Source organism: Podarcis raffonei, chromosome 7 (genome assembly GCF_027172205.1).
Source record: "Podarcis raffonei isolate rPodRaf1 chromosome 7, rPodRaf1.pri, whole genome shotgun sequence".
Taxonomy (NCBI): Eukaryota; Metazoa; Chordata; class Lepidosauria; order Squamata; family Lacertidae; genus Podarcis; species Podarcis raffonei.
In genome coordinates, this window is record NC_070608.1 from 49,196,606 (window position 1) to 49,219,325 (window position 22,720).

At 41.1% G+C, this 22,720-nt stretch overlaps 2 protein-coding genes and 1 long non-coding RNA gene across 14 annotated transcripts in view; 2 read left to right on the forward strand and 1 right to left on the reverse strand.

Moving 5' to 3' along the window:
- Positions 1 to 5,577, reverse strand: part of PPP4R1 (protein phosphatase 4 regulatory subunit 1) — a 40,258-nt gene extending 34,681 nt beyond the window's left edge. For 5 of the 10 annotated variants that reach the window (XM_053396535.1, XM_053396528.1, XM_053396529.1 and 2 more), the window contains exons 1-2: positions 3,716 to 3,789; positions 2,171 to 2,223 (exon numbers count right to left, since the gene is read on the reverse strand). In XM_053396535.1, the coding sequence (XP_053252510.1) occupies positions 2,171 to 2,223; positions 3,716 to 3,774 (112 nt within the window). In that variant the 5' untranslated portion in view covers positions 3,775 to 3,789. Of the gene's footprint in view, positions 1 to 89; positions 195 to 1,239; positions 1,333 to 2,170; positions 2,224 to 3,715; positions 3,790 to 5,507 lie in introns of those variants that run through there. The other 5 variants (XM_053396539.1, XM_053396538.1, XM_053396536.1 and 2 more) reach the window with 3 other exon arrangements.
- On the forward strand, positions 403 to 2,640 carry LOC128417617 (uncharacterized). 2 transcript variants are annotated; one of them, XR_008331506.1, is made up of 3 exons: positions 403 to 492; positions 1,289 to 1,428; positions 2,429 to 2,640. It is a non-coding gene; the product is annotated as an uncharacterized LOC128417617 (long non-coding RNA). The 2 variants fall into 2 exon arrangements; XR_008331505.1 differs by having other exon boundaries at positions 429 to 543.
- Positions 5,578 to 16,243: 10,666 nt separating the features above from the next.
- The window catches only part of RAB31 (RAB31, member RAS oncogene family), a 36,830-nt gene continuing 30,353 nt past the window's right edge, over positions 16,244 to 22,720 (forward strand). Inside the window, exon 1 of one of the 2 annotated variants that reach the window (XM_053396546.1) lies at positions 16,244 to 16,398. In XM_053396546.1, the coding sequence (XP_053252521.1) occupies positions 16,378 to 16,398 (21 nt within the window). In that variant the 5' untranslated portion in view covers positions 16,244 to 16,377. Of the gene's footprint in view, positions 16,642 to 22,720 lie in introns of both variants that reach the window. The other variant, XM_053396545.1, reaches the window with a different exon arrangement.

Below are 22,720 nucleotides of genomic sequence, written 5' to 3' on the forward strand. Positions count from 1 at the left end.
GGGGGCCCGGACTGAGGTGTTTCTTTCGCGCCCGGACGGAGTTTCTGGGAGTGGGAGGGGGGTTGGGGAGGGAGGGAGGTGCTACCTACCCGCCATGTTTCTGCAAACCTCCCCGCCCGATTTGCAGGGGCTACATTTAGCCCGCCGTGGCAGCCGCAGGAGGCGATGGCTGAGGGAAGGGGGCTCGGTTGGGGTGGCGGTTGCGGCCTTTGGGCCCAGGCGGCGTTTCCGGGCGTCCCCGGGAGAGTCTCACACAGAGCGATCAGTCCGGAGAGGGAGGGGTCTGAGCCGGACACACACACAGAGAGAGAAACGGCTGCCCCCGCCTCCGCCAGGGAGGGAAAAAGAGAGAGAGCTGCCTGACATGCGAGGCAAGAGCTGCCGCGCTTTTGCCCTCTTTTTCCACCGGCTGACTCACTCCAGACTCAAAAGCCGCCTCCGTCGGGCGCAGCCAGGTGGGGCCGCTAGGCAGGTCTGGCCCAGCCGGAACCGGTGAGGCAGAGTGAACTACTTGGGACACTTGGAAAAAACACCCCGGTGTCTGTGAGCGCCCTCTCTCTCTCTCCCCACTCGCCTAGCAGTGCTTTCCCTTGACCCTGACCCTGCACTGCCTTCCCCACATGGCATTGCCGTTCCCAAAGTTGGTTTAAGAGGGTACGGCAGTTTCCGTTCTCCGCGCCCTGCTAGGCACTGGCACGGCTGCAGGGCACGGCGACTACTCGGGACAACTCAGACCTACGTAACTTGGCTGTGACGCTGTTATCTCCCCCCACATCTAGGTTTGGTTCTGGTTTTCTACTACTGCACTTGTTTCCGTGCCACTTGGCTCCGGTTTTCGTTTCCCCTTTCTGGGCTCGGCCATTGCATTCTTCCCGCCCCTCCTTCAGCGCTGCTGCCCTAGGACACTTCGCTGCCCGAGGCGAAGAAGATTACGCTCCATCTCCCTTCCTGTTCTGTGTACACAAGCCACCTAGATCAGCTGCTGACTCTGCTTTCAACAGCAGTGATGGGACAAGGGGGCGATACCCACACCTGAGGGCAGTTAGGCTGGTTTAGGGAGCACAGGGGCAGCCAGTGTGGGATAAACAGCTCTGTCCTCTAGCACCTGGCTGCACATCACCTGCTACCTGAAACTGTGGCCTAGCTCTGCCTCTCATTCTTTTTCCTTTGCTTGATATCACTGCCACCCATCCCTGGCTGTATTTTTCTGTTATTTAACCTTGCTCCTCTTAAACTTACTTAGGAATACTGCTGCTGCTTTTCATCCCTTTTTATTGCCCTCCTATAGAGAATGAAGCTGAACACACTATTTTAATGGTGGCCGAACACTGGTTTAGAGGATGCCAAATGGAGCTCTGAGATATGACACACTGCAATAAGTAGATTGAATCATTGTGATGTCATTCTATAAAGAACCACCTTCCTCAGGTGATAATTCCAGGGTTGGTGTCACAATGTAACCTATACTGTATTTGTAGGCACACATGCTTTGTTTTGTGGCCATTTGTATATATGGATTCAAAAATTAAAATGTTCTCTGCAAAAGCATTTGGGACAGCTATCCGAAACTGGGTTTTTGGGTCATTGCCTACTTTCATTAAAATAAGTCTTGGACTGATTTAATAAGAGCCAGGCAACCCTAATAAGAAATCAGCATTTAGCTGCTTATATAACTGTACTGAGGTTTAATGAAAATCTAATATTTTGACGGAAAGGTAGTTGGCATAGCACAGTAGATAAGGCTGCTGTTCTAGACACACTTGCCTTAATGTCTCATTTAATTCTATAGGACTTCTGGGTAGGTATGCACAGGATTGCCTTGAAAAGGTATAAAGCATGTTTATATCCAAATCAGTTAAAATTTCTGCTTGTTTAATATACTAAATATAGTATAATATTTCCTCTGAGGCTAGTAATAGTTTCCCCTTGCCACTAGACTCCCTTTCATCTGTCAGTAAAACACAAAATAAAAAATATGTTTAATTGCAGAACCACAAGGTTCGATAGGTGCTCAGCCTTTCCTGCAGTCGTTATGAAGATCATAATTCTACAATATCAGCTGTACTAGTTAAGGTTCTCTAGTACAAAGAAATATGAACACAACTGTCACAGTGATTTCAGTAGCTGATGCCTATACCATACTATTGGGTTTTCTACATTATAAGCTTACCATGGGCCATTTGCAGTGTTGATTGAGATGACTGGTGATCTGCAATTCCTTTCCTGGAGAAAAGGGAGAAGCCGGAAATTAGATTAAGCATCGCTAGATAGTGTACTTACACTATCCTTACTGCACCATTTTGTAGTCTGAACAGTGTAAACACCAACTTTACAAAACCATATGGTAATCAACAGAACTCCTAAGAGATCTCTGTAACAGACAAACGTACACTGACAAACCTTGTCTGTCTTTCTGCCTGCTGTTAAGAGAAGGCCCCAAGATCAGTTCCCATCATTTCCAGTTAAAGGATCTCTTGATGGCAAGGATGGCAAAATATATCTGCCTGAAGCTTCAGGGAACTGCTTCCTGTCAGAGTAGACAGCACGGGGCACCTCCTATATTACTCATTGTTTTTCTGTTCCGGTAGCTTTGGCCATTCGGCTTTTTACTTGGCATAAAAGGTAAGAATCTTGCAAAACCCAAAAATTAATTTTGTGCCTCCTATGGGTTGTGTTTTTTGTTTCTGCTTGATAACTTCTATATGAGAGTTCTTGGTAAACGTCACACAGTTTTCCTTAATATTAAATAAGTAAACCTAAGATCTGCTTACAATTCTGAGTGATTAAGAGTCAGACATTGAGATATAATGATGGCATAGCCCTTGCACTTCTTCAATACCATGCAAGTACTGTAGTGCGATGTAGCATAATTTATGAAAAATATTTATATACTGTTATATCATAAAGTCAAATAAGTTTTTAATAATAAATAAGGAAAAACATTTAAAATTTCAATATTAGAGACAATCAACTAGCTATTATGGAAATATATTATCTGAATGGCCTGCATAGGCCTGGCACATAATATTGTGACTTGTTGGCCTTTGTAGCTGCAGTAATTTCTGATCTCAGGCATTTGTGATTGAACTAGAAGGAATGTCATGTATAGGAGGTTGAGCCCATATAAAATACTGATAATAAGCAACATTTTTCTATCTGGATGCTATATTGTTGTTGATGGAGAATGCTGGAGAAAAATGGGTGATTACCTAGCTGCCAAAGATTCAGTAGTTATGAGTTTAGTAGAGTTCATGTTTCTGTTCATATGCAAAACAGTGTACAAGCTTGATGTGTTAAGGAATGAAGCACTATGGCATATTAAATTTTCTGTCAAATGTGATTAGCAGCTGTATGGATTAACTTTAACCATTACATGTATAGTCAAGCATACAGTGCAGTAGCACAGGCTGTTAATAAAGATTTCAAAGATAGCACCAACTTTATGACATTCAAATCATTCTCTTGTGACCAATGACAGTGTTTTCTATAAACATTTTACTGGACAAATTTCTGCTGTCCTAAATCAATGGAGATATGATTTAGCACATATATATGACGTATTTTTTTAGTTTTCTTTACTAAATGTACCTCATATTAGCTTCTTCACATGTTGTATAAATGCTGTATCTTTTTTCCAAATGTAATTGAACGGACATATGTTAGAAAAATAAATAAATAAAATGTACTCGGGTTGCACGGTTCTGTGCATGCTTACCTGGGAGAAAGTCCCATCAAATTCAGTAGAGTTGACTTCTGAGTAGACACATGCAGCATTGCAGCAACAGTGTGGTTTTATTTTATATTCATACAAAATCAAAGTTACTTTGATTGGAATGTTTATAAAGGTTCTAAACAAATAACTACTTGGCAGCATACATTTCCCTTACATTACATTTTGAGGGGAGGGACTAAGGTATTGAAAACATGCTTGCAGGACAATCCAAACACTAGCTGGGCAGCAGTGCAATGTGAGAGAACAATAGAGCAACAGCTGCATCTCTAGCCTTATTGCTCACACAGGGTGGAAGGCAGAGGGCAGGGAAATAACAATCAGCCCCAGTGCCATCAAGTGGGCTGGCTCAGCAGATCCAGAACACCTGGTTTTCAGACTGGGTGTGTGTGTGCTGTTGCCAGAGGCAGGTGGGGTGCAGACCATTAGGAGCATCACAACTATTACGTAGAATGGAAGGCAAGAGACAGGGAGGTGCTGAATTTTGATGTTGCACAGGGCACCACGGACATCTTGAGACCCCAAGGTCTGCCACTGCTGTTACAGAACAGGGACCTTTGTATTTTAGCCAAGTAATGCTAGTGTCACTCCATGGGCAGAAAGCCAGCAGGGCTGGATGGAGAGACACCTCTGCTCAATCTGTCCCCCCAACCCTGCACACATTGTTGGGGGTATGGATTACAGCTTGATTTTAGCATGACTGAAGAACTCTGCAAATAAAGAGATATGTGCTTCCTAGGGAAAATAAAGTTTTATTGTGTTACTAATAGTAATGCATTTCTATGAGACAGGAGATGAAAATTTAATTGAAAAGTATCAATCCTACATCAATGTCTGAGATTAATTTTTAAAAACTTTCAACTGTATGTCTAATAGCAACGCCTATCTCTTTTTTCATAGATAGTAAAAAGGTAAAGGTACCCCTGCCCGTACGGGCCAGTCGTGTCCGACTCTAGGGTTGCGCGCTCATCTCGCTCAAGAGGCCGGGAGCCAGCGTTGTCCGAAGACACTTCCGGGTCACGTGGCCAGTGTGACTAAGCGGCATCTGGCGAGCCAGCACCAGCGCCGCACACAGAAACGCCGTTTACCTTCCCGCTATAAAGCGGTACCTATTTATCTACTTGCACTTAGAGGTGCTTTCGAACTGCTAGGTGGGCAGGAGCTGGGACCGAAAGACGGGAGCTCACCCTGCCGCGGGGATTCAAACCGCCGACCTTGCGATCAGCAAGTCCTAGGCACTGAGGTTTTACCCACAGCGCCACCCGCGTCCCTTTTCATAGATAGTACTATTTATAATTTTTTTAAATGCCTTTTAATAAATTATAACATCTTCAATGGGGCAGAAATAATTTTGGGAATTGCATTGTGGAATCTGATTTTTTTTTCCAAAGGGGGAAATAGATTTTTATTGTACAATTTTCAGTCGACATACTATGCAATTGGTTGGACAGTATGTGTGTGTATCAAGCAATTTTTAAAAATGAAACCTCTGAAATGAGTGAGTTTGAAAATATGCTGCTCACAACCCAACACAGTTAAGCATGCTTAAGCCCATCTATTGCAATATATTTTATTCAGCTTAACTTTGTGTTGAACTTTAACCATTATTTTTGAAGGCATAAGCATGATCAGGACTCAGATGAAAGACTTGCATTTTAGGATATTTATTTCAAGCATGTTAAGACATGTCGGCCATTTGAGGGCTCTATACACTTGGAATGGAAAAAAGGGGAAATGAGGGTAAAGAATGACTGTTGAAAATAAAAAGAAGTCCTACCTTTCATAGCTCTGTTTACTTGAAGGTTAAGGAAAGTAGCACGGAGTAGAGTAGGAGGACAAAGATAAATGATTGGCTGCTATATATCTCTTGTTAGCCTCTGTACAAGGAGATGTCACAATCTCACCATGACAATGAGCTGTTCCTTGGGTACCAATAAGAAAAGCAGAATGAATTACTAAAAACAAAGGCTCTAGTCACTCACAATGGATATACCTAGGTTCCCTCTCTCACTTAACACACATTATATATTACCTGAGGCAAATATTGATTTCCCACACACTAATAGTTGCAGTAATGCCCCCTGATGAGTGTACCTGTAAGAGGTACTGTTAAAACATTAGGTACACTGTACACCTGAACCTAAAGCACTTATTGTTTGGTATGGCCCTGACCCTGGCTGAATAGGCTTCAGTGGTATGTCCAAGCAATATAAATGTAACAGCTCATGCTAGCCATTAATTGCTGAATTATTTTACAGGGATTACCAGCTATTTTCAGCAGAATTTCAGGTTGAGCTACTGCACCAAATCATAAATGGCTATTGCTGTCCATTTGTCTTCATTCTCTTTTTCTAGGCCAACTAATTATTCAGCTATATTAATTGATTTTTAAAGTGGTTGATTGATTTAAAAAGGTCCTCCTGCATATGTAGCAGCAGTGTTTCTTAAATGTAGCTTTTAAAAATACATTTACTAAAAATTGGATAGGAAATGGAATGGAATGCCTTTTTAAAAGATAGATTATGCATGCATGTCATAGCAAGCACTAAGAACAGTTTTTAATGATTTTATTATACCGTATTGCTTATTTTTTAATTTTTATACTGTTTTTTAAAATTAGTGAACAAAATGTAAATGTGTGCAGATTTACTTGATTGATCGCAATCACAACTCATATGATTAGTTTCCTTAATCAGGTGAAAAGCTTAATTTCAGCTATTTCCAAACTCTGGCTGTAAATTACACTTAGATGATCTTATTTTCCAAAATATTCTCAATTTTTTAATTCACCATGTAGCCAGCTGTTTTAGATATCTCTAATGCTGTGTGTCTCAGCAAGCAAGAAAAGAATGTGCCCCTATTTATGGGAGGCTTTTGATACAAAACATGTACAATGACTAATCAGTAAACATGCAGTGTATAGTTGCTAAATGTATGTGTTCATTCAGTTGTATTGTTGTTTGCACAAGTTCTATGTAGAGAGAAAAAACTAGTTTGACAGTTTTGTTTTACCTTCTTCACCACTTTACCAAGTGGTAGGAAGCTGCCGTGAAGCTTTTGTGGGTTGGCTGTGTTGTGAGGAAAATACCCACCCAGTGTCCGCTGTCAGCCGAGTCCCATTTTACTCAACAGCACCAACAAGGGAGGCCAAACAGACACCGGGATTGAGCAATCAAAGCATAATTTTATTTCCCACTCAAGTACAGAAAGGTGCAGCATCTAGCAACCTAGAAAGCTATTAAAACTAAAAAGGCTGGACCCTAATGTTAGTCAGGGGAGACCTTTATACCTATTCAATAGTGCAATGGGGCAATTAACCCTGCAAGCAATCCCCAGTGCCAAATGTTCTTATTCAAGGGCAGACAGATAAAAGACCACTCATCTAAAATAAAAGCTGTTATACTCCCTTCTTGAGCTCATATATTTCCCATTGGTCTGATAGGCAGAGCATGTGCTAATTGCTCCTTCTTCTTGTCATAAGCTTGAGTTCCGTGCATGATTACCTCAAAATGGAGTCTCTTTTTTTCCTTACAACTGGTGTCTTGTGAGGACAGATGATAAAGATTTGCCAAGTTTCAGGTCTGTCAAAATGTCCCATACAAAGTTGGAATTGGTGAAATGCTGCAACAAAACTATTCAAGGTCAGAGGGTATCAGAACTTTTCAGGCTCAGCAGAAAGCTAAAAATTAGAATAAGTGCATTAATAGATGGAATAAAATAATTGTTATAGTCAAATAGAGCTAGGGGGAAAGGGGTAACCCTAAATACAGGGAATAACAGAAGAACAGTACTGAAACTGCCACAGTCGTTTAGGTATAACAGTTGAAAATTGTCAACCAAAACAGTTATCTCATTATATGCATTATAAAAATACAACATTTAGGGCAATAAAATTAATAAACCTAGCACTCAGTCAATAAATACCCAAAAATGTGAAGGCTGTGGACTCACTGACGGACTGAAGAACCTTGAAAAGGCAGGCACAAGATTAATTCCTATGTTTCCTTAAAAAAAAAGGGTTCTCAGACACTCTACATACACTGCAGGTAGTGAATTCTCTCTCTATATATATATATGTGTGTGTGTGTGTTGATTTTCCTAGCATTTGCCACCCCTGGCAGTTCTGCAAATGTGGTTATATAATCAGTGGGCCTTGCATATTTATATACTGAGAATCATCATTACGATCAAGGAGGAGTTGCTCAGGCTCCAAAACACTGGAGAGGATGCTCAGGAGCGACTGTTTCATCTTGTAATTCCATATTGAGATCAGGGATTCATCAGGATCACCATTTTTCTCCACTGGAAAACACACAGAGCATTGAGGAACACATTTTCTATTAGTCTACAAGACCGGACTATACAAACGGGCCCACTGCTGTTAGATGAGGGAAGTGTCATCGTCGTCACACAAAAGTTAGATAAAGCTTTCTGACTGCTTGCCTGGAGAAGATTCTTACCATGGGCAACCTATAAAGAAATTGTTTATAATGCTGCTTTATCCAGCCACTGTGGGAGTTTCTGACAGTTTTATCCATAATAGTCTGGTTCCCAACTGATGTTGCAGTGAAACAAATCCATGCACAAGAACATGTATAAATCAATAAACTTGAGTAATCTAGCCCTTCTATCACCTGTACAAAATGTATCCAGCCTGAATTGGTCTAACATTACATTCCGACATCACATCCAAAATTATTTTTACCAAGATTTTAGTGGGTATAATAGTCCCATATTTTGCTACTGAACTTCATTAAAAAGTATATTTGAGGGAGGGAATGTGTGTGTCTCTTTGAATTAAACTCCTTGTTTGAAACAAGAGGGAAAAATTCACTCCATTTCCATGACTGATGAAGCTGCACAAAATTAATTGCAAGACAGTGATCCAGGAAAGACCAAAGTATTTTGCTTCATCTAATGTTAGTGACATTCGGTACATAAAAAGTGTGTTGATAAATTATTTAGCAATCACTAGCCTTTTAATTCCTCTGAGAAATTTTAATGACAGCAGATGGTGATGCCAGGAGGTACTGCATAGAATACTTAAGCTGAAATAGCAAACTGAGAGTCCATTTCACATGTTGCACTGGGGCAATATTTTGCAAACATGGAGATTTCTCTATCTCTGCATCAGTGAGACTGAAATATTATCATTACTTGTGGATATTTCTGTGGTTATTTTGCAGTGTTCATTTTGCTCATGAAACCGCTGCTGATGCCAGCTTGCATGCTTACAGTCTGTGATAATACTCTGCTATAATATAATCTGGAAATAGAATAGAAGTTGTATATTAGACACACAATAAAAGGCATATACTGAAGCACATAGCCTGTTAAATTCTGTAACATAATGTGTAGTACTGGATTATGTCGTGAGTCTGCAGTCTTAAATCTCTGGTGTTCTTCCTGAACTCTGATCTATACTCTATACTTCTGATCTATACTCAGAACTTCATTTCATAGAATTTGCACTGTGAATATGGAACTTTGATGGATAACCTCTGGTTATTGTATTTTTTGTTGTTGTGGGGGACAACATATGGCAGACAAAAATGATCAAATGTAATTAATAGTATGATTTTATTGACCAAGGAAGAAGTTTGGTTTACTTAAGTACATTAAACATTGTTTGAAATATTGCTCTTAGATTATTATTGAAATATTTATCATCCATTTGCTTCTACAAAATGCACTTACGAAACACTTCTACAAACTGAGCATTTTAAAGCCAGTTTGAATCTGAATTTCTAGTTGGCAGGCGGTACTCATCATGCTCATGCCGATTTGGCAGTATATGAACTGGCTGTCTATAAAAGAAACTTGTTATCTCTCTTTGGCATTGGGCACAATACAAGTCTGTTTACATGACAATAAGTCTTTGGAGTTAATTTAATTCCCTTTTCATACTTTGCAATGTAAAGTAAAGGGACTGAAAGGAAGACTTGTGGCTGCTTTTCCCCCCAGCTGTCTCCTGTGCAAGAAATAAGACTGTTGATGCACGACTGTTGAAGCCACATTAAAATACTCTCCTGACAAAATGATTTTAAGAGATTTCTGGTGCTGGTGAGTTAAATCTTCAGTATTTCAATAAAACACACCCCAAAAAACACTGGTATTAGTATAATCTACATAGCATAACACTTGCTGTTAAGTTTTGATACAAACACATAAAGGTATCCTTCCATTCCTCTTCATAGCTGTCAACGTTTCCCTTTTTTTAAAGGGAAATTCCCTTATTCCGAATAGGATTCCTCACAAGAAAAGGGAAAAGTTGACAGCTATGTCCTCTTTCACTGTAAAAAAAGTCTACTTCATACCCCAAATATTATTTTTATTTATTTATTTTACAAATCTCTACTCTATTTGATCTTCAAAAGAAAACAAAGTGGCTAATGAGTAAAATCAGCAATTAAGGCAAATTAAACTACAGAAGTATTGGAAAGCTACAGTGCCCAAACCAATCATCCCATCCAATTTACACAGTTATTTCGTTACAATACTATTCTGACTCTTCAGCAACTTACTGTTACAGATCTGGAGTAACAGCGTATGGGGCTGCAAGGGCATCCATAACTGCTAGAATTAGTGAATATTATAAATTAATAAATGATAGACTTTAGATAATATTTGGAATATTGAAGGACAGATGTTAGACTAGGGGAAAACACAGGTGAAGCTTCTTTTCCAGGCCAGGGGCTCACCTGGAATAGAAGTCATTAAGAATGGCAAAAGCTGCTAGAAGCAAGTCATTAACCCATCAGTTGAAACCATCAACTAGACAGAACCATCCTGGCAGGCTGGGACAGAGGCATGGAGATGGTATGCAGATGCCTTGAACTCCAATGCTGCACTGCTGTAGAGAAAAATATCCTCTTTAGATGTAATGCTCTGAACTCTCTCCAAAGTAGACCCAGGTGTAAATATGTGTGCAATGAACCATATTTCTTGAAGAGCGCCTGGAACCCCTGGGATCTTGTGCAGCCAATTTTTCAATTGGTGGAGTTTGGAGTGTTGTGTAACACAACAGTAAGATTAGACTTAAGTCAGAAGCCAAGCTCAAACATGCTTGCACTCGAACTGAATGTAGAGCCAACTGATGGAGATATTTATGTGCAGGGGCATTGCTAGGTACTTAAAAGACTTGAGGGAAAGGAACATCAAGGAAATTTGTCTTTGGGCAGATTAAGATGATGGGTGGCTGGGGTCTCATTTACGCTGCAACCAGCCACCCTGTTAGCATAGTTTTGGGGGGTTTTAAGGCAAAAAGGGGAGAAGACAGGACAGGAGTTTGGGGGCCTGTTATATACTGAGTTGAATAGGAACCAAAATGCAGCAGTCTGATTGGTCCCAGAACAATAGGATTCAGAATGCAGCACTCTGATTGGTCCTAGAACAATGCAGCAGTATGATTGGTCTGCAGGAGCCACCCAATCCAGCTCCAGATGGAAGTGAATCCACAACCTGATTTGCCTACAGGAGAATTCCGGAATTAGCCAATCACGTGCAGCCCATTGTGTAAATAATGTATATAAAGCAGATACTTTGAGGGGATTTTCATTCTTCCTCACCACTTTGAGCAGAATAAAGAGTATGAAATCCACTCTCGACTCTGAGTATATTTCAGGGCCCAATGCAAATTACTGGGTGCTTAGGTCCCATGGTCCACAGCCTAACCAACAACCCTGTTTATATGTAATGCTTTTAAATATGCCATCCCTGGTATGCATTCTGAGGTGGTACAGTCATTTAGTAATTACAGTGGTACCTCGGGTTAAGTACTTAATTTGTTCCGGAGGTCTGTACTTAACCTGAAACTGTTATTAACCTGAAGCACCACTTTAGCTAATGGGGGCCTCCTGCTGCTGCCGCGCCACCGGAGCATGATTTCTGTTCTCAACCTGAAGCAAAGTTCTTAACCTGAAGCACTATTTCTGGGTTAGCGGAGTCTGTAACCTGAAGCGTATGTAACCTGAAGCGTATGTAACCTGAGGTACCACTTTATACTTAGCAACAGTTGCACAGCTAATGGGATTAGTTAAAAGAAGCAGATCAGATGAAAGAGCAGAGTAATTTTAATGGAAGTCAGCACAAGAATAGACATGGGTCATTCTGCACAACTGGTTTTTGTTAAATAAATTAATGAGAACATAAGACTGGCCTGCTAGATTAATCTAGTCCAAAATCTTGTTATCACAGTGGCCAGTCAGAGGCCTGTGGGAAGTCCAGAAGCAGGACCTGAACGCACAAAATTAATTTGTTACCTTTCTTCATACCACTCATAACTTTGGTTTGTTTAGCCCAGTATTATGCACTGTAACTGGAGTGTCTCAGACTCCTGCTTTCAGACCACTGCTACCACAGGTCTTTTGGGCTGAAGGTGCAATGGATTGAATTGGGACCTTCTACACGCATACAAGGCATGCACTCTACCACTAAGCAGTGCTTTCTCCATTCTTATTTTTTTTTAGTTTCTCTTAATTTATTTATAGAAGGGAAAAAATCACAACATCACAAAAGGAAAACAACAACTCAAAAGTTGCTGATCAACCAAGCTGCTACAAAAGGGGGAGGGAGAGAAGGCAAGGATTGTCAAAGTTGTTTTTCTGCAGTTTTAAACATACTAAAATATGACAAATTCCCCAGAAATGTTTCCCTGACCACAGCTCTTTGAATGCAGACAAACAATTATGGTGTTTCCTGGAACAGATTGGGTCAGAGGCAGCTTGAAGGACATGTCTCTATTTTTTTCTTCTTTGTGTGAGTTAGATAAACAGAGAAGATTGTTCTTATATTTCCTCCTTACCTTGTTTGACCTCGACTTTCGTGATAATCACATTTGTTTAACAGATTGAATCTTGCACAAAATATTTGTAGTGTGCTTTATGAGTGCTTTAGTCCTTAAAACATTTCAGCCTATTTAAAACTGGTTAGTAAACTTATTACTTTTACATGAATGAGACTACAGTTCACAAACCAGCAATTTTAGGGTAATAATTAAATAAGATGAAAAGTACTCAGGAACAAGTTCTGGGTCATGACTGTACAGGAAGATTTATTGTTTTGTGTCAGGCATTTATAAGAAAGTACAATGAGATTTGGTGCAGTGTTGTCCTGGCATATATATTTGCTTTTTCTATACCTTACTGCAGCCCATGCTGGCTTACTATAGGCTACTTTTATGTGTATTGTATCTATTGGGGCTTGATAGGAGTGGAGGTGTGTGAGTCGTGAGGATGAGAGGTGCAACTTAATTGAGCCTGAATCCCTGCCTAATATAATCGTGAACACTTTGCTGAGTCAAGAATACATCTTGTGACAATACTATCTCAATCAATTTCCTTTATTCGACCGATAGTCAGAAATAAAACATTACACAATAATTATAAACTATAACATCATAGGGGTACATAAATAAGGTAGGGCCACAGTACTAGACCTCTCACAGATAACCCACATCAAAGCATTCAGTTATACGTTTCCGATACTTGAGTGCCAGGAAAAGGAATTTAGCCACTGACAAAGTTGTTTTCCCAGAAGACTTATTTAGCAGATATGCTGTCTGCATTCCTCTTTGTCGGGAACTGAGCTGGGGTAAGTGTGGAGTTATAAGGTACTGTCTTAAATCGTTGTAAATGGGACAGCTCAGTAAAATATGCTCTGTGGATTCTACCTCACCCAATGCACAGTGGCATAATCTCTGGTCATATGGGACTCCTCCATATCTTCCCTTCAGAACCGCCGAGTCAAGAACATTCAGCCTAGCCACAGTAAATAATCTGTGGTATTCCACGTAGTGGATACCCGCCAGGTAGCGAGCTGGAGCAGCCCGGTACAACTGCTCCCCCAGAAACAACCCAGGTTTCACACGGGCTATGTCCTCCTGTCTGGCAATAACAATACTATCTTGACTCAGGCCCTATAAGTTCAAGTTAGAAACTCTACTCCTGATTGGCACAGCTCATGGAGATGGGCTTGGAAAAACAAAGTGCCAACCATTTTATATTTCTACTATAGTGAGATGTAAGTAGTGTTAGAGGCCACCCCTATCCCTGCTGAGCCATGCATGGGATTCCAGGAGCCTTGGCCCTCAACTGGGGTCTCTGCCCCTTTGGAGAATTGAAGGCACGTTGGAGGCTGTCGTAGTTTTAAGATTTATGATTCATATATTTCTACCTGCATGTAGATGGAGGGTGTACAGATCTTACAGAACAGGCATCTCAAGAGGAGCCTATTCCTCACAGCAGTGCAGCAGTGGAGCCTGAGGCATTTCTCCTAGCCTGCCTTCAGCCAGCCTGCCCAAGATGGATCTGGCCTTTTTCTCAGCTATCCCAAAGCTTATTCTCAGTTATGCCAACGGCCCCAAACTCTTCCTGTGACATCACGTCCAGTTACCCTGACAACTTTCCAAATCACACCTCATGGTAGGGGAAAAGGACAGTTCTCTTGCATTGCCAATGGCTCTCAATGGCCCTGTATTGTTTGGTGTAGCAGTTCAGAGCAGTAGTCTCGTAATCTGGTGAACAGGGTTCGCGTCTCTGCTCTTCCATATGCAGCTGCTGGGTGACCTTGGGCTAGTCACATTTCTTTGAAGTCTGTCAGCCTCACTCACCTCACAGAGTGTTTGTTGTGGGGGAGGAAGGGAAAGGAGAATGTTAGCCGCTTTGAGACTCCTTAGGGTAGTGATAAAGTGGGATATCAAATCCAAACTCTTCTTCTTAAAGGCCCTAGCTTGGCCAGGTCTGTTTGCACAGGCTAGCCCAGAAATTCCTCTGCAGCGGATATTACTCCTTTCATATCCCAATTAGTTAAAATATTACCATTTATTAATTTCTAGGGTTTGGGTCCTCCCCCACAAATCTATAACAACTTTCACTGATTATCTGCCTTAGGTCCATGGACACTGAGGGAGTGTGTAAGACGTTGATCTACAGATTTACCCATCTCCATATCTTTTTCTTTCCTGTCCAATTCCTTAATACATGCAGACAAATGTTAGTTTCTGCCTTTCAAACAGAAACCCTTTTAGACTAACTAAACTAATTTATTATTATTATATTTACCTTGGCAGGAAATGGAACCACATCACTGGAGAAATTTATGTCTCCACTGAAATTTATTGTTGTGGCCTTTTAGGTCATTGCATGCATATTATGGGGTGTTTATTTGATCTGTTCGTCCCATTTGCAGCCTGTTTGCTTTATCCCACGGAACTCAGCGGATCCCATTGAAATCCATGATGTAAAGGACTGGCTTTACTATTTTGGCTTTACTTTAAGCCAATTCACTTCTGTGACAGAAAGTTACAGGCTATGTCAATCACTGCATTTTATTGCAAGGAGTCCTCACTTGGGCTGGCAAGTTTTTTTCTGGTATGAAATTCTGAACATGACCATAATTTTACAGTGGTAAAATACTTGGGCTGACTCTTTGCCCATCTAAAGCCTTCCTCACCCTCCAGGCTACTACACTCTAAAATTACTATGTGATATATACAGTACTAATTGATATCTACCTGAATATGGACTGAAAAACAACAACTGTATTTAGTCTGAATTTCTATGTCTGTAGACACTTCCTGACCTTTTTATTGTGCATTCATCTTGATTTGTTTGCACACAGTGTGTGTATGGATTATAGGATGCATGTTGTTTACTAATCTGTTTGTGTAGAGGTTATATTATGACACGCCACGATGCATTTTTCTGTCACTTTTCTTACTGCAAAGTCTATTTTATTTTTGTTTTCTTAAGTGAGTTTGTTGTGTAAGAGCCAAATCCATTTTAATTGCACAACCTGGATTTGCTATATGTGATTAAATCCCACAGGCAAAATAGCAAGTCTGAAAGTGCTCTGTGATTCTGGAAAGATCTGGTATGCATAGAATTTTTTCCCATAATCATTGCTCATTCCTTTGAGGCAGGGCTAGGTTTCTAATGACATCTCTAGGGGTGGTAGACTATATTATGCAAATAAGTACTTGTACACATCAAAGAATCCAGTTTCCCTTTTTAGTTTACCAGTGCAGAATTTGATTATTATTATTATTATCATTCCTGGCTATGGCACAGATTATATTATATGTCAGTTAATCAGTAGGGCTTGACAGGTCTTGCTCAGTTTGAGTGTCCTGACTAACTAAGATATTATTTTCAGTTTCTTCTGTGAATAAATCCTGTTATATCATGAGTGATATATCAATGACATTTCTGGTTACACTTTTTTTTCGGAGCGAAGCTTTTAAAAACAAATTATTACTTTTAAAGTTTGTTTGTTAACCCACACACGACTGAGTGGAATTCTGATAAATGAGCATTTATTGAATATGTCAAGCCCTTTTAGTTGTACTTTTTTGGAATTAAAATTTTATTTTTTATTTTTTTACTTGAAACGTTTTCCCCAAAAGATTATGTTCTCCACCTCCTCCTCCCCCTCCCCTCCCTTTGGAGCATTGCCTCTTGCTGTTCCCTTTGGAATACGTATCGAACAATTTCCCCAGAAGAAAGTGCGAGGAGAAAAATGGGCGGGAACTCCAGACTGCTATTGTGAGCAGCAGAAGAGTTTGTCTCTTTAAACTTGCCTGTCTGGAAATGCAGCAGCAGCAACAGCGGCAGCACAGACCCAAGAATGGAAACCGCGTCTCCTGAAATATGCTGAAGCGCAGATATTTTGTACGTGTTGGGTTTGGGTGAGGAAAGCACCAAAAAGACGCGAGGAGGAGCTGGAGCCTCCGGGGCTGCGCTCATGTGACCGGTGGCGGCTGAGGGCTGGGGCTGCCCAGAAATAGCCGCAGCTGCTTTCCTTGCTCTGTGCAAGTGGTAGCGCGAGGGAGATTGGCTTCTCCGAAGGATGCGAAGCCGCCAAGCCCCAAGCAGATGATGGCGATACGAGAGCTGAAAGTGTGTCTGCTTGGAGTGAGTAGCGACCAAGAGGCGGAGTGGGCTGGGGTGTGGGCTGAAGGAGAGATGGCGGGGAGGAGGCGCTGGGTTCTGAAGCCGTGTCGTGGGGATAAAACAACAACGCGCAAACTGAGGAGCGAGAGGGAGGATGCCCGCCCCGAGGCACCTTGGAAAGTTTCGTGGTCTTTCCAGAAGAGCTTCCTTTGTCTTCCCTTCGGCCCCCACTTGGCCAGATGTGCGTTTGCTCTGCAAAGGCTTGTTTGGCTCTCGCTTCCTCGAGTTGCTTTCTGGGAAGTTTGGCAGTTGTGCTAGATAGGGATGTTAGGCAGACATCCCCTCACCCTCCGCCATCGCGCCTGGGATCTTTCCCTGCTTAATCCATTCCTGCTCTACCTCACTTCGTTCCACCAGGTGGAAATGGAGTCTTATCTTCTGGGAGATATAGTTCTCACTGAGATGGCGAGCCTGTGTTTGTAGATATATGCAGATAGAAAATGATCGTCCTAGAATCCTTTCCCCTGACGTCCAGTTTTCTAACTGGAGAGCTTTACTCTCCCCCTCATACCAGCCCCCACCTGCAGTGGTCCAGGCCCAGATTCACCATCTCCGTACGAATTAGTTAATTGTTTATTTTGGGGTGGGGGAAAGGTGGCTTTAAAAAAAATACTAGTGCTTCTCATATGCTGAACTACAGAAGGATTTTGCCCATCCCTCCTCCCTCTCTTAAACTTTCTTCCACAAGCTAAAATACGTTTTATCCAAACATGGTCTTTTGTGGTTTATCTTTAGCAAGTAACGTTTCGCGCTGGAGAGAGGAAAGAGATTGCTACATACTTCAACTGATTTTGGCAGTAGTTGGACAGTAAACTCCCGCATGCAAAGCAGTTAAACATCGGACACAGCTCAGCTAAAATTTTGTCTTTCTGTGCCTGTGTCTTTAGAAGAGTTTGCATCAGTTGTGCTAAGTTCCTCTCAGCTGAAACTTGGCGGGCAAACACAGGGAGTTGTTTCTCTTTTTGCTTTCAGTGTTCTTGACAAACCTTTTGTTGGAATGACACACTGTTTTGCACAGCCATGTTTGGCTTGTACTAACTACATAGACTTGCCTCCCTTTTATTTGGGCAAAACAAATAAACCTAGTTTTAGTTTTAAGAGAATGGCATTGTGTGTACAACAAATAAGGAAGAAGGAAGTTTAAAAATCAGCAATATTTGCCAAAAAAGTAAAGAGCCACTTAGAATGGATTAAATAAAAAAGTACTCCAGTGTGTGGAGATAGGATCTGCAGGCTCATAGGACTATTGCTTTGCTGAAGCTAACCTGGGCTGGGTCTGGTCAGTTCTGGGATGAAAGAACACCTGGGAGCCACCTTACATATGCCACATTGTGTTCCATGATGGAAGGAAAGTGGGATATAAATGTAAATAAATTAATACGTGCCAAACAATGCCAGCTACATAGACCATTGCATAGATTATTTAGGTCAAAACTCTTGGAGATAAACTGTTGACATTACCAGCACGAAGGCTTGTTCTCTTGCAGACGTACATGAGAGTAAGCGCCACAGAACTTATTTTACAGAAAGCTGGCCTATGATTGTCCTATGGATCCACAGTAGGTTGTGCAAATCACTCGGGGGAGTCTTTATTTTGCTGTGCTGTATATTATGCCTAGGTTTTGGCCTAGAATCCTTCTCCTGCTTTAAACCTTGAGTACAATGGCCACCCACGCAGGATATAATCACCCATGCTGCAGCAGAATGGGTGGCAGCTATAGTGCAGAGGTGCTTTTCTACTAGGACGTTACTCAGTTCAATCAACATGTTCTTGTCCTTCTTTCTAAAACCTTTAAACAAGTATTTTCTGTGTACCACCCTATTTCACTGATTTTGCTGGAATGATGGAAAAGATGTATGTGACCTAATGAACTAATTGCAGAAGTTTCATTCTGCTTAACTTATTTCCATTTGCTATCCAAACCAGCTGTGTTACAGCATCTAAAGAAAAAGAGAAGTACTTATATTTGCAGCTTCTTTGCCTTTCCTTTTGTCATAAGTAACATAAATTAAACTGCAATATACAGACTTTTTATAAATGTTAAACAAAACTATTCAAAACTTTTAAAAGTTTGTTGTGGGCATTTTCCACTGTGTATTCCTAGGGAAGTTAAAGTGTAACATACCTTTATGATCTGTACTTGCTTCTGTACATTTAATAGCTCAACATATAAAGTTTTGCATGGTTTATCTTATGGTATATGACCTTTCATTTTTTTTAGGTTAGCTGTCTCCAGCATGATTACTGAACTTTTATTCTAGAAAATGTGCCGTGCTTTTTTTCTTGAGCAAGCAAAACATGTAGCCAGTTCTATGAATATTTCCTTAAATTGCAGTCCTGTATCCACCTATCTGGGAATAAGTAACGTTGAATTCAGTTGAACCTTTCAGTAGAGTGGACCTGTATAGGATTGTGCTGTTAGCCTCTCTTAATTCAGTAGGGCCTAACTCACATGAGTGCATGGGATTGTACCTTTAGAGTCAGTATTTTGAAAAGCTCATTGTCTTGTGAAATCTGTGAATGCTAAAGTTAGATTTACAAGAGGCTTTTTAAATAAGACTCTGTGGATGTACTGCATGTACTAGGCTTGCACAACTCTCCAGCTTGTAAACAAATGTCAGAGAGAAACACAGGAAAAAAGAGGACATGAAGAGTTTTAGTTACAGCAGCCAAGACTACTAGTCATTGGGAGGAGGCTTTTGTGAACTTAAATGCAATATCTTACAAAAGCATCAGCTTTGATCGTGATTTACTTACATCACCTTTCATAAAGGCTTGACGGTCAGTTTTTCCAAGAGTGCAATATCCTTCCTGTAGCAGAGCAAGCTGGCCTGTGTCAGATACAGATTATTAGAACAAGGCAGGTCAGTGCTTATAACAGTAAAGTTTCATTTATATTTTTATAGGTGTTGCTGTATAAATAACAATATCTTCACTGTTCAGACCTTCTTCCCCTTTCACTGCAAAATGTGATAAAAAATGCATATAAGGCTTTATAAAATCTGGGCAACCATACTTACCATGCTGAAGTCTGTGGCTTGGATTGTGTTCATGGAATTTCCCGGACATATCCGGACATATCCGAAATGCTGCAGTCAGTAGTCAGCGGAAATAGGCAAAATGTCCAGGAAAATCCAGATGTATGGCAGCCCATATTGACAGTGTCATTTTTTCCGAATTCCTATAAAAATAGCACAAAAATTGTTTTTCTTGGGGGTGGGTTGCCCCCAAACGCTCAACAGCTTTGGGCAAAACTAAAAAAGCTCATAAACTTTGGCCAAAAAAGGCTTCTGTCTCGCATTTTCACTGTTTCAAATATGGGAACTCTATTAGAGGACCTGTTTCCATTAACATGTTTATTTAGTTGCATGTTACCGAAAAAGTGTAGTTTTTGTATGCACTGAAATGTGTTATGTGGAAATGCATATACTGTACACCAAAAAACATGGACCTTGAAAGGGAATTGAAGGAATCCAATCTGACTGTATTCTGTTTTGGGCGGAGTACGGTACATATGGATTTAGATTAGGAGAGGAGCAAATGCAAGTGATGATATAATTTGAGATAAAGTCTAATTAGTGGCCCCCTAACCCACTTGCAAAAGAGGACACAGATTTGAATAAAATTTGCATATGCTTTGTGTCATGCAAATCGTGTCCTTCCTAAAAGAGGGCACATGTTGCGGTGAGATCTGGAGACTGTGGGTGTGTCCATTGGATAGCCACAACACCCGATTGGTAGGTCACTCGATGCTGGGTTTCAATCTGGCAAATTGGGCTGCAGTCTAAACGGATCAAGGGACCTATATAAAGCCATGTACATGACCCAGAGCTTCCTCTTTTGGCTTGTGCATCGGAACACCCGCCCACCTCTCCCTAATTTTAGGGCCATTTGCGATTGACCTTGCTATGCTGTCGTGTGTCGTCTGTCTTTGGGACGGGTACGGCAGGAATTTTCCCACTTGGCTGATTGGCTGTTGTAATTTGGGCTTCGCCTGCCGCGCAGCAATTCGTCACAACTTGTAAGGTTGTGCATAGGCACTGGTTCATATGATAGGGATGGGAGAACGGTCCGCCATCCCTATGGGAAGGGTATTCTGTTAAAGGAATCCAGAGACTCAACTTGGTTTGGCCAGCCCCCGAAAAGGGTTGACCCTGTGCCTGAGTCCCGTGGAGCATCTGGGGAGTGAATAGAGTCTGCTCCCAGGCTTTTCACCTTCCTCAGGTGTTCACCCTTGGCTGACCTATGATAGAGCTCTGGGTCAGCGCTACCTACAAGGGTGTAGTGAGCTTGTCAAACCAGAGCCTTAGCAACCACTCACTTTTCTGTAATCAATAAAGTTGTGGCCTAAATTCTGCCAAAAACCAAAACTAAAATTTGAGTAAAATGTGTCTTTATTTAGGAGGGAGGTCTCTGGGTCTGAACACGCAGATTTGTGTCCTCTTCTGAAGGTGTAGTAGAGGGTCTAAAAATAATTTAATGGCCATACACAGAAAGTATTTGACAGAAACTATGTGAGCAGGTGAAGCTTTCCCCACAATTATATTTCTGTATTAGAAAAAACCTTAACTTGTAGTTCTACCTTCCACAGCTCTGTTAAAGGCACAAGAAGTGTGCTTTCTCCTAAGGCCAACCGTATACCTAGGTCTGGGATGTAGTCCTGTACCCACTTTCCTGCGAGTAACCACTATGAAGCACAAAGTCACAAACTTCTGAGTAGACATGTGTACCATCATACTGCATAATAATGTAATAGTGAATTCTTAATGAGTGTTTAGCCTTTGACTCTTCTTCAGCAGCAGACATGACTCTTTGCAAAGTTTTCATAATTTGCCTTGGCCGTTGCAGGGGGATGCTTTAACATACAGTGGTACCTCAGGTTAAGAACTTAATTCGTTCCGGAGGTCCGTTCTTAACCTGAAACTGTTCTTAACCTGAAGCACCACTTTAGCTAATGGGGCCTCCTGCTGCTGCCACACCGCAGCCACACAATTTTCTGTTCTCATCCTGAAGCAAAGTTCTTAACCCAAGGTACTATTTCTGGGTTAGTGGAGTCTGTAACCCAAGGTACCACTGTACTTACTGTGTAATCATATTTGCAAAAAACAACTTCTAGAAAGTACCTAACCACAGTTGTTGGGGGGGGGGGAGAGAAAGGCAAACTGCAGAGATTCCAAGGACCAGAAAATGAGAAAGAAGCAGGAAAAGTACACTAAAGGGAAGAGGAAAGCAGCAGCTCTTCTGGGATCCCATGAATCCCTTTTGCTTGGTGTCCACACAACTCACTTGTCAACCACAGCTCCCAATTCACTCATTGGCTAAAATCACTGAAAGGTGGGAGCATCCTGGTTGCCTCATTTCACCGAAATCACTTAGAAGGGTACTTGTGCAAAAAGAACATAGCCACAAGTAGAATGTGTGGTTTTGTTTTGTTTTTTTAAAGGTATAAATTGTAGGTATGATAGAAATTTGTTACAAGGCTTTTTTTTAACTCTTCAGCAAAAGAACAGGATGTTGTTGATGTCATTGGGAGTCCGTGGCTGACCTTAGTTTTTAATTTGTACTAACTACCAAAGATAGATTTTTTTTTTCATTTGCAGAAGTCAAATATACAACTTTGCTTGTGTAATATATTTGAAACCTTGGACATTCTTTCTTACAAGAACATTTGCAACACAAGTAGAGCCTTTAAAATAAATATCATGTAAACACATTTTATAGGCATATAATAGACAATTCCTGCCTCTTATCTGTGTGGGATTAAACGGGCAAGAGAAAATGTAAAGAATTTGATAACACCTAGGTTATAATTCAAATATGTATTAAACAGCCTGTACTGTCTCATCTCCTAAGGTCATGAGAATGTTGTCATATGCAAGTGTAACCCATATTACAACTTCCTGATAATAGGCTTATTTAGGTTGGAATTTTTTTTAATGGGTTGGTTCAGTCAGTCTGCACTGGCAAGTGGTGGTGGGGGAGGGCTGTATGCCAGGCCAAAAGAGTGTGAAATAGTGAGTTACTCAGCACTAACAAGAA